Raw genomic sequence first — 12,308 nt, forward strand, 5'->3', positions numbered from 1 at the left:
GAACATATTTGTTAATATCGATCTGCTTGTGCTAAGGCACTTGCCATTGTATAACTGGATGTCAGTTGAGCTTGCTGCAATTTTTGGTTATATAAATTGGCAAAACAGTAACAGCTAGTGGATTTCAATAATCAGTTTCTTCACTAAAAAACAATTAATCTTTAAGAATCTTGCTATTAGATCACAGAAATGTTACACGAAAAAACTTTGGAAATGAATACAATTAATTTGGAAACTATGAATTTTAGGAAAAGTAATAGCAAACAGAAAAATATATCACCTAGCAGTCATAATATGTATTGTAAAGAAACAAATAACAACAACATGATCAACACTAACATTTTATTCCAATACATGGAAAAAGAGTTTGGCAGTACTTTTAAGCTCTATCATGTGTACAGGTAGTGGCATAAAAAGACACCTTAGTCATTAAAGTTACTGCAAAAAAACTTTCATAACAAAAGAACCATCCAGTATGTAAATTCTCTTACAATTCTGCCTCAAACCACTGATGGTGATTTATATTTAATGTGGTCTGTGCTCAATGGATTTCAGGATGGACCAGGTTTCCAGTGTTTAGCTCCCATTGCTACAAAAATCTTTATGAAATGACAAACTAACTAGACAATGGGGGGACATTGAACTTATAATCTCAAGTAGAGGAGATGATTCAAACGCTCTACCGACAGAGCTGCACTAAATCCATCATCTTTTTAAGAACTTATGGGAACACGACCTTATATTTGCTGCAATGATTTCCACAACATAGCTTAGTACACCTTTTTTGCTTGACATGACATTCATACTCTTTTTAGAAAGATTGCAGTTCCCGAGCATTAACAAATGTAAAAATAACATTTTGCATTGATTATAATGTTTTGTTAGAAACAGCATCCATACTTTTACTAACAGCGCGTGAAACCGCCACAGCATTGACGCAATTCTTATATTGATTTTCACCACACAGTGTTCTGTTAAAGGCACATAAGACGTATATTGGTTCCATGGTTACAGAACTCTTATGCACACATTCGCTAAAATTTTCAAGAGGGGAAAGCAAATACACAGTTTGTGCTTGCTATCAACGACACAGTATCCATAAATTCGGCAGATTTTTTTAAAAAAATTATATTCGGCGCACTTTTTTACATGTGTTGTAAACGACTCAGCATCCATACATTTCTTAGATTGTATTTCACTGATCATTCACTCGTTCGTTGTAATGTAATCAGTTTCTCCACTAAAAAACAAAACACAAAACAATAAAATATTGAAGCAATTCTCCGGAATTTGCAGACAATACATAGAGGTCTAATAGTACTCTAAAAGATGTGTTCACATATTTCTATTTGAGGAGTCTAAAGCAATAAAAAAGCAAGGACTTACATTTACATTGTATGGATCTTCGTTTAATATTATTCTTACGATTTTTCATATCAGTAATTGGCTGTCTGTTCTATATTACCAAAAATACAATTTAGCAAAGCAAAAAAATGAATGCCAAGATTTAACTTAAATATAACGTAAATATTTCTTAATAACCCTAGAAGGACACTGGTCTCTGCTTCATGTACAATAAAAATATAAAGTAAAAGAACGTTTTAGTCCAAAGTAAAAGTCTGCATAACTTTTTAAACAGTTGTGTGAAAGTTTAACAAACATTTAAGAAGTTTCCTCAAATAATTATTTTTTAATGCTGGAAATATATAAATAAAAAAACCCATCTATTCATGCATGCAGATAGTAATGAATGGAAACTCGTTGGTCTTAATTGAAAAAAAATTTTTATATAGAAAAATCCTAGTTGGTACACATTGCATTTTTGCTGTTTTTCAGGCTGAATCAAAAAGAAAAACATTTATGTGGAGTATTTGTTCCACTAGCGCTATTGGCTTTATACCATAGGTTATAACTGTGTGCCGTTTTCATGAATACAAATAGGTCCAGAATCAATTTTTAAAAGCCAATTGCTCTTTTCAAGTACAAGTTTCAGGAATTTCATAAAGTTTCTTCATTGACGGTATTTTTTGGGCTTGGTGACTTGTTGATTATATTTTCAGCCTGAACACATATGTATTGGTTTTGACGCACAATCAAATACTTGCAACACTGACACCGGTCCATTGTGGCCAAAAAGTAGCGATGTATGTCACTAACTGCAATGCTTGTTGATTCTTTTTTCCTTATTGCTTTATAAAAATCCAAACAATGTTTTCAATTCTGTTGACATGGTCACAAAAAGACAAATAGAAATAACAGACTTCGTAGACTACACATTCATTGAGAAAATTGTATTACATCCAGACTATTAGAGAACTCTATTTCAATTAAATTTTAACAAAGTTTTGTGATATATAGTATGATTTTCATTAAGTATATGCGGGAATATTGGAATACCATGCTTGACTCTGTACAGTTAATCAGTTAAAGCTAAGATGTTAATGGATAACAATATAGAACCACTGAATTATGTTTCACATGAATTAAATTCCATGTGGACTATTTTTTTTTGTGGATGCCACATCGTCTGTAATTAGTTTGCAGATATTTTTTGAGCTGATTAATTAATGTGAATAACTGTTTTTTGTAGACAGACTTAGTTCAAATATCTCAAGTGGACTTAATTTGACAATTTTTTTAAACAACAATACCATGAATTTTACCCATGCTAAACATAATTCACGGAATACAAACACTGTGATCAGTAGGAAACGCATGTTTGGCCAATGTAGCTTTGATACACAAAGAAATATTGACATAAATTCTGTATTTTTTCTTAAAAAAAACAAAAAAATGTTCCCTGATTTTTAAAATGTATGTTGGGTTTATAGTTAACGGACTAGTTTTTATGTGTCTTGAGCCATCGTGACAACGTTTTGCAAAATAGAAAATGTTTGGTGGCTAATCCTGCTGGAAAAGGTTTTAATATGGTGTAGTTATTTCGTGCTTTTTTCACCGCTACTTGTGAGATTTTAAAATATATGTTCAGGTAGGGGGTACAGTACATCTGAATAAAGCACTCCGCCATGATGTGTGACGGTTTAAGTGATCCAACTGGCATTCAATGTCTTATAAATAACTCAATTTTATTTGAATTGCACTTGCAGAAAACTTCTTTCTATAACAACTCAACAGAGTTTTAGTATAACGTATATCTGCACTAATCACTAGATGAATGGCAGGGTTTAACTGCATTTAACGCTTAAACTGTCGTTTAACATAGATATTGAGGTCAACATACCCATACTCATCGAAAAGGATTGGAATGAGTACTATTACAGGGAGCTGTTACAATTCAGGCATGAGCCATCTAACGAAGTGGACGGAAATGCAATAGCAATAATAAGAACTGATTCTTTACAAAACGAAAGCATTGTTGTACACATGCCACAAAACATATCAAAAATATTTTTCATGTTCTTGAAAGTCTCGAACACTTCGATTACAGCTTAGGTTTGTGGAAAGAGAGTTAATCGTGGAGGTGGATATGGTCTGGAAATACCAGTTGTGTATAAGTTTTATGGACAAGAAAAATTGATTGACTGGTTTGCGAAGAAGATTGAGACTGTAAAAGCAGACATTTCCTGTAAAGTTTTAAAGTGTTTAAAATAGATATTTTAAAATTAAATGCTTATCTCTAATTTTTTGGATTGTACGCTAATTGGAGAGAAAAAAAGCCTATAGTTGCCATTTCGTGCAAAAAAATTTGTCCGCTCGAGTGTCCGTTAATTAAGTGTCCGCTAATTGAAGAGAATACTGTATACATTTATTTTCAGCAGCGTTTTAAGCTCTACTCAATAAAGGCGACGGGGAAACATGGGGAAAATTTTTTTTTTGTGTATATACTAAGTAGATTTTTCTGCGGGCCTTATCGACTAGTGTAGGTGCTTACACGATTTCAACTGAGTTAACTATTTTTACTCGCTAAACGACAAAATTACAAGACGAAATTTAAGCAACAAATTACACATGTAAGATGACATAAAATATAATAAGAAATAAACACTTACTAGATATATAGTGGCGTAAGCCAAGCCAACTACATGTAAGAGAAAACAACTAAAACCTGAGATACAGGACAACTCCTGTGATGTATGAAAGAAAAATTTCACTCAACAGCAAATTTTATACAAAAATGTATGTTCGACTCTGTTATTACATGTTGAAGACTGAATGCGCAGAAAAAAGATGTGCAAGACGTGCAGAAAATTTAACTAAAAATAGTACCAAAATTACAATTATTCTCTTTACATAATTAACACGGGACAATACATCACAACACAAAACTAACAAAATGCATCTTGTTCTCCACCGCAGAGCGAACTCTACAGCAGAGCACATACGCGACACCACAAGGACAATACAAATGACGTATCAAAATAAATGTCAATACGGCCGGAAATTCATGTAGGCTGTTGTTTTGTGAGCTACTTTACGTATCCGCACCCTAAGCAACGTTCATTTACACATATGCGCATTAGAAAAGATAGAATTATCACATTTATGTTATCTTAAAATAACTCGAGTTATCTTACAATCAAGACATTTATGTGAATATACACGCATTCCGAAATCACATTAATAGAGTTATCTTAAGATAGCACTTGTTATCTTAAAATAACTTTATTAATGTGACTTTTGAATGCCGTAGGGCTGAGCCGAAACCAAACCATCGCGCTATCGCAATTAAAAAAGGTATTAAAATTAAAAACTTAAATTTAGAGTTAAAAACTCTAATTTAGTATTTTTAGAAAAAACAACTTTTCTTTTTTATTTCCAGATCTCCTTCCTGGTTATTTCTTGAAGTTGGATATGTCAGGTTAACAATAACAAATTTTGAAGAGGTTTTTCTGTTTGTGTAAAATCTTTCTGACGCTATACGTTAATTATTTACTAAGGGTAATCAATTTCATTGTAGCGCGCTCTCAAAATGAGCCCTAAAAGAAAGCCAGCCCTTAGCAAAAAATGGCTATAAATATTTCATAAGTTATTAAATGTTTCAATCCAAATATTAAATTATTACGGTTCTTGACATTCCTTTACATTTCGGGGATCGTGTGCGCGGGGTTGATGATGGGCTATGTTACGGTAATCCCCTAAAAATAAGTTAATAAAAAGGGAGAAGAAAAACGCGAATGGTCTGAAAAAGATCCTGAATCTAAACATAGATCTTGATAAACGTAGGTCTCTTTTAATGTGTTTCTTTGTGAACTAAAAAATCTCACTATAGGAGTCTCAAAGGCTCTGAAGAAAATAGCTTTTCTGTATAATAGCTTTTCTGTATAGTTTCTTTTATTATGTTAGACAATACGTTGTATTTTGATTGGTTTATTTTACGGCGCATGCGTTAATGTAAAAACGTTGTAAACTCTGAAACAGCGTGGTTAGACCCGCGAAGAATTTAATAAAAACAGACAGAGTTATTTCTCTTTTTTCTGGTTTTTAAATGGCGCCCGATGAGGGACACAAAGATTGATTTATATAATTAAAGAAAATTGGATGCTATTGCTGTTGAGCAAAGACATTGATCAAGATTGGATCAACGAAATTTGAACGAAAGACACGTATGAAACGAAAATAGTTCAGTAAGCTCATTCGCTACTTGACTTGACTGACCCTTTTTTTTGAACTGCTTAATAATTTAATTGACATTTAAGAACGTTTTTAGACAGCCATCTTTGACGTTACGAAATCGATATTTTTGCTTGATTGCAAAGATATTTACGGATTTGATTGAAGTTTCTTTTTTTTGTTTCTTGTGTGCCAGCACGTGGTTTAGACATAAGTATAGTTTTTGGTTTTACAGCTTATGGTTTGGGGCTATAGAAGAGTACGAATTCATGTTTTTTCTTGGTTTGTTTTGATACGTGGAGTTGTTGTTTAGACTTATTTATTTTGAAGGTTGTTTTATTTTAGTTTCTAAACGCGTGTTTCTTTACATGCCATTTTTCTGTTTTGTGCATAAGAAAAAGTTTACTCCTGTTGGGTACAGACTGCTGTTTACCCTCTTTGTGGATAAGAATTAGATCGAGATAGATTTTGGCTCCTGTTAGGCACAGGATACTTTGTAAGTGTTTGGGTATACTTCTATTTTAAAGCTTCTGAAGATGTCTGATCTACAAAAGAAAATTAATCAAAGAAAGGCTATCCGCATCCAAACTTCCTCGGTTATTAAAAGAATAGAAAAGCAGCTTAGTGATGAAAATGCTACTCATGTAAAGTTACTAGGTTTACAGAATAACCTTGTTAACAAGATTGAGCAGCTAAACATGTTGAATGATGAAGTTTTAGCTCTGTTGAAACCAGAGGAAGTTGAACAGGACGTTCTAGAAAGTATGGAATATACTGATCCCACACATGAACTTCTTGCAGCGGTCACGTTAAAGTTACAATCTTTATCGTTGTCCCCTCCATCTGAGGTTGACCATCACGGCCCAGATTCTGTAAGAAGTGTGTCCTCTCGTTGTCGTTTACCAAAATTTGAACTGCCAATTTTTAAAGGAGACCCCCTATGCTGGCAAGGATTTTGGGATCAGTTTAGCGCGTCGATTCATGACAACGAAGAGATTTCTGATATTGATCGATTTAATTATCTGAAGAGATATGTCGAAGGTCAAGCTTCTGAGACAATATCTGGATTAAGTTTAAGTTCAACAAACTATAAAGAGGCCATTAAAATTTTAACCGAACGTTATGGCAATCCACAGGTGCTGATATCAGCACACATGGATTGTCTAATTCGTCTGAACAAGGTAACTAATAAATCTGACATTGTGTCTTTACGGAAACTTTATAACGGAATTGAAAACTGTACTAGGAATTTGAGTGCATTAAAGTTGGACATTTCTGCATATGGAAGTTTGTTGATTCCTCTATTAAAAGAAAAGTTACCGGATGATCTAAATATGATAATTGCTAGGAAATTTGGAAGCGATATTTGGACGCTTGAACGCCTTATGATCTTTTTTAACGATGAACTGACTTCTTACGAAAATTGTAAACCTGTCGTAAAGCCAAGTGCAGAGGGAAAAATGAAAAGAAATGATGAGTTTTTTACATCAAGTTGCTTGCATAGGCAAAACTTCTTGTTAAATAAGTCCAAAAGTTGTTTATACTGTAATGGAAATGATCATTTGGCAAGTCGATGTAGGTCTGTGACAGAGGTTGTTACAAGAAAGGAATTGTTACGTAAGCAAGGTCGTTGCTTTGTATGCCTAGCAACTGGACACTTAGGAAAAAACTGTCCTAGCAACTATTCTTGTCGAAAATGCAAACACAGACATCACATTTCCATTTGTTCTTCTGATGGTTCGCAAGCAGGTGCTCATCACAACAATTTTGTATCATCATACAGTGGTGTTTTAATGCAAACTGCTTCTGCTGATGTATCTGATACATCAGGCAATGCAAAAAAGCACACGCGGATTCTATTCGATAGTGGCAGTCAGAGAAGCTATCTATCTCAGGACTTATGTAAGACTTTAAAATTAAAACCGTTAAGAAAGGAAAAGGTTATTGTTAAGACTTTCGGAAGTGACGATTCCAGGGTTCAGGATCTCCAAGTTTACCAGGTTAAGATTAAACATAAGAACTGTCATGGATTTTGTTTTGTTGAAGCATACTGTGTTCCAAATGTTTGTAGTCCGTTGACCCACCAATACCTTGAGTTTGTAAAAGCAAGTTACCCTCATGTGGAAGGTTTAGAGTTGGCTGATAGAAACGTGAATTGTCGGGATTTGAATGTAAACTTATTGATTGGGCTAGATTTCTATTATAGTTTTTTTACTGGGAAAATGAAAAAGGGTTCGGGGGGACCTGTAGCATTGGAAACTACGTTGGGTTGGGTCTTAAGTGGAAAATACGAGTCCGAGGAGCAGAAACAGCACCGTTTGCAAACACAGCATGTTATGAAAGTGGAAGTTGAGAAGAAAAATGAGTTACTAAGAAATGAGTTAAAGAAATTTTGGCAGGTTGAATCTGTAGGGGGTCAAGAAATTTCTGTAATTAATGATTTTGAAAATCATATTTATCATGATGGATCACGCTATGTGACAAGGTTACCTTTCAAGCCTGATCACGATCCATTACCTGATAATTATTTTGTAAGCGAAAGAAGACTTAGATCCACGGCCAAGAAACTGCATGCTCTAGGAATTTATGATGACTATGATAACATTTTTAAGCAATACGTCCAGGAAGGTATAATTGAAAAAGTAGGTCACAATGAATTAATCAGAGAAAGTGGTAATGTCCATTATCTCCCACACAGGGCAGTTGTGAGGGAAGATAAGCAAACCACTAAGATTAGGGTTGTATTTGATGCATCCAGTAAGGCAAACGGTCCTTCTCTTAACGATTGTTTATACTCAGGTCCAAACTTATTATGTAAGATCTTTGATGTACTTTTTAGGTTTCGGTTGAACAAGATTGCAATTATTGCCGATATCAGGCAAGCCTTTTTAAATATTAGTATTGATCAACCTCACCGTGATTTTTTGCGATTCTTATGGTTTGAGGAGAACAAAGTGGTAATTTATCGTTTCCTCAGAGTTGTTTTTGGTTTAACAAGCAGCCCTTTTCTTTTAAATGGAACAATTCGTCAGCATTTAAATAAATTCTTAGATATGTATTCCGCGATTGTGAAAAAATTGGGTGAAGATTTGTATGTAGATGACACGACAACCGGTTGTAATTCTGTTGAAGAAGGGAAAAAATTTCAAGAAGTTGCCGTGGATGTGATGAGTAAGGCTGGATTTGAATTAAGGAAATGGTTTACTAATAATAATGAACTACAAGTTTTTTTTGATAGGCGAAAGGGGTGTGATAAGACTATTGGAGATGACATGACTTTTGCTAAAAGCCAAGTTAATGGAATAAATAAAGACTATAGTCATAAGGTTTTAGGATTAACATGGGATAAACACACTGATTGTTTTCTGTTTGATTTTAACGAATTTATCAGAAAATCTAAGCCATGTTCTTTCACAAAGAGGAATGTTTTAAGTTTATCTGCTTCTATGTACGATCCACTTGGAATTATTTCTCCTATTACAGCTCAAATTAAAACTTTTTTTCAGTCCTTGTGCGTGGATAAATCGGATTGGGATGAAGTTATTTCAGGTGGTATTGAGGCTAGATGGATCGATCTGTTAGAAAAAATTGAGTTTTTGAGCGTAGTCCGCGTACCAAGGTTTTCCTTCGTTGATTGGACCGAAGTTGTATCTGCAGAGTTGCATGGGTTTTGTGATAGTTCTCTTAGTTTATACTGTGCTCTTGTCTATGTGAGGATTGTTACCAAGGTTGGGATCAAAGTATTTTTTTGGACGTCGAAGACCAGGGTTTCACCACTGAAAACTCTTTCTATCCCTAGGCTTGAACTATTAGGATGTTTATTGCTTTCTACTTTGATTGAGGATGTCACGAGGGCTATTGCTGGAAGGATAAAAATAGATCGCATTGTTGGCTGGACAGACTCACAAGTAGCTCTTTGTTGGATCAGGGGTAAAGAGAGAACTTGGAAGTCCTGGATTGAGAATAGGGTGGTGAAAATAAGGAAAATTGTTTCACCTGACATGTGGTTTCACGTAGCTGGCGTAGAGAATCCTGCTGATCCACCAACAAGATCTATCGATGATTTTGTGAGTCTTTTTAATGGTATTTGGTTTAACGGTCCTTCTTTTCTTTTAAACGACAACATTCATTATGACGTAACAACTGACTTTTCAAAAACTGAAGTGGAAAAGGAGCTAAAAGCTTCGACTGACATACAAAACGTACTGACTGTTACTGAACAGAATGCGGTTGACTTGAACGAAATCGTTGATTTCTCTCGATATGGATCATTAAACAAATTAATTCACGTCGTAGCCTACGTTATTCGCTTTAAGAACAATTTGATAGCAAAGATACGTAAAAATGAAGAATCAAACAACGATGAAAACCTGAATGTCGATGAAGTAACCAAATCTTTGGACCATATTGTACGTGCCGAACAGCAAGCTATGACCAAAAATTCGAATTTTAATAAAACAAAGTCGAATTTAAATGTTTACCAGGATACTGAAGGATTTTTTAGACTGAAAAGTCGTTTTGGTGAATCAAAGTTAACAGACGATCAAAAGCACCCGCTTTTACTTCGAGAAGGAAGTCATGTGACAATGTTAATCGTTCGAAATGCCCACGAAGAGGTATTGCATTTTGGAGTGGAATCAACGTTGGCGAAGATTAGAGAAAGATTTTGGATTTTGCGTGGCAGGAAGACAGTGAGAAATGTTTTACGACGATGCGTAATAGGCTTATTTAGCAAGAAGACGCGAACGCGGGATTTCTCAGAGGAAAACCCGAGAAAGGACTAGGCCCGAGCATTTTCACCGCGTCTTGTTTCGTTCGGAACTTGATTTTACAACATTTGACGTCGTGAACAGAACGTGGTTGGAAAATGGAAGCAACAAGCAAGAAAAGGTAGGTAAATCATGAAAATATAACTGATTTTCGATGCATGTATCTTGAGAACTTTACATACAATGATTTTTACTATAAAATATGATATTAACATAAGTAAATACAAACTCAAAATGAAAACAACAAAGTGCACCTCTACTGGCTAGGCTCTGGTAGCACCTAAAAAACAACCAAATTTCTTCAAAGAATAATAAAAAATATATAAACTCTCGTTTTTAGATCTGTTATGCAATGGACTGAAGAAAAAGACATGGAGATGATGCGACAAATGACAGCCAGTGGAATTTTCTCCCATAAGTGTGGTAGTAGGGAACGTGGCCAAGTTTGGCAAAACATTGCAGCAATTTTGAATTTAATGGAAGGATATGCAGTGAATCCCAGATCGGTAAGAGATCGCTTCACTAATCTTATGCGAAAGTACAAGGCTAAAAATAATAAAGAAATAAGAGGTTCGGGACTTGGTGGAGACCCACCAACAGAGTTTGATACCTTATTGGAAGATTTAATAGAACTGAGTGACGAATGTGATCTGAAACACGAACTTGCTGTAGAAGAGAAGAAAAACTCTGCAAATTTAGAGCAGCAGAAAGCACTAGAGGTTAGACAGACAGCCATGGAAAGAATGAGCGAAACTAAGAAAAGAAATGGTGACGAAAATGAAGAACCAAGTAGCTCGAAAAGAAATAGACGCTCAACATCAGAAACTATAGATTTTTTGCGGCAAAAGATGGCTCATGATAAAGAATTACAGGAGCAGAAGGAAGCTAAGCGATGTGAAAAAATTAACCTACAAAAATCCCAAATGGATCAGACAACAAATATGCTCACAGCTTTTCAGTCGAGCATCCAACAACAAGCAGTACAACATGCAGATCAACAGAGAAATATTTTACAACTCATAAACCAACAACAACAACAATTCCAAATGTTCATGACTATGTTTTCTCAAAATAAAAATAATGATAAAAATTGAACTTTTGCCACACTTGGAACTTTAAACGTTGAAATGTTTTGTTGTTATTTTTTGTTGTGATAGTCAAATCATCAAAAGCTACTTTTTCTACAAGATTGTATATGTTATTATACAAAAAACCTTTTGTCTTATGAGACTTGAAAGTATGGTTTAAAAAAAAACAGTGTGAGGAATCACATTTCAAAGAGAAATAAGTTTTGTTCTCAGAATTTTGATATTTTTTAAAATATATTTATTGTGTTTTTATAAAGACACCTACATACTGTATATATTAGAAACTGATATTTTTTGCTAAATATATTTATATATTTTGTTCATAGTCTTGTGTATATTCATTGAAAATATTCTTGTAGAGTCGGTGGCTCCTCTTCGAAATAACTGGAGGTCATGTTTCCATACAAACATGTACGTGCATTATGCAATATACCACAAACCAGCACTGTCTTGCCAACTGGACTTCGGCCAAGTGTCATATCCTTCTTGTAATCCACGAATTTAAAGAAATTTTTTACATCGCCAAACAACCATTCTACCGACACTCGTACTGCACTCATGGCTTTGTTGTAATTTTTTTGAGCGGGTGTAATGTTTGGTGCTCGATGTGGTGTTTGTATATGCACAGACAGAGGATAAGCAGGGTCCCCATAAATGCAAAGTGCTTGACCGTTATACCATGCATGGGCTTGTAGTTCTGCTAATGTCCCTGATTGATGCAGCATGGTGCTGTCGTGTCGTCTTCCTTCAAATGGCCCTTTGAAGTTAGCAATAAGTCCATTTGGCAAAGCAATACTCTGAAACTTCAGAGCGTGCACACGTTTATGACCATTGTAACACACTCTTTGGTTTTGTTTGGGCCTGGCTATTCTTATGACAG

General features: G+C 34.7%; 1 protein-coding gene and 1 long non-coding RNA gene across 2 annotated transcripts; one reads left to right on the forward strand and one right to left on the reverse strand.

Moving 5' to 3' along the window:
• Positions 1 to 348: 348 nt before the first annotated feature.
• On the reverse strand, positions 349 to 1,653 carry LOC130648422 (uncharacterized). Its single transcript, XR_008982952.1, has 2 exons — positions 1,387 to 1,653; positions 349 to 1,240 (listed from the first exon to the last, which is right to left on the reverse strand). It is a non-coding gene; the product is annotated as an uncharacterized LOC130648422 (long non-coding RNA).
• Positions 1,654 to 5,244: 3,591 nt separating this feature from the next.
• LOC130648421 (uncharacterized) lies at positions 5,245 to 10,820 on the forward strand. The gene is made up of 2 exons (XM_057454475.1): positions 5,245 to 10,461; positions 10,681 to 10,820. Exon 1 carries the CDS (start codon positions 6,108 to 6,110, stop codon positions 10,353 to 10,355), a length of 4,248 nt encoding a protein of 1,415 aa, XP_057310458.1. The 5' UTR covers positions 5,245 to 6,107; the 3' UTR covers positions 10,356 to 10,461; positions 10,681 to 10,820.
• The last annotated feature ends 1,488 nt before the right edge of the window (positions 10,821 to 12,308 follow it).

The sequence above is a fragment of the Hydractinia symbiolongicarpus genome, chromosome 7 (assembly GCF_029227915.1).
Source record: "Hydractinia symbiolongicarpus strain clone_291-10 chromosome 7, HSymV2.1, whole genome shotgun sequence".
Taxonomy (NCBI): Eukaryota; Metazoa; Cnidaria; class Hydrozoa; order Anthoathecata; family Hydractiniidae; genus Hydractinia; species Hydractinia symbiolongicarpus.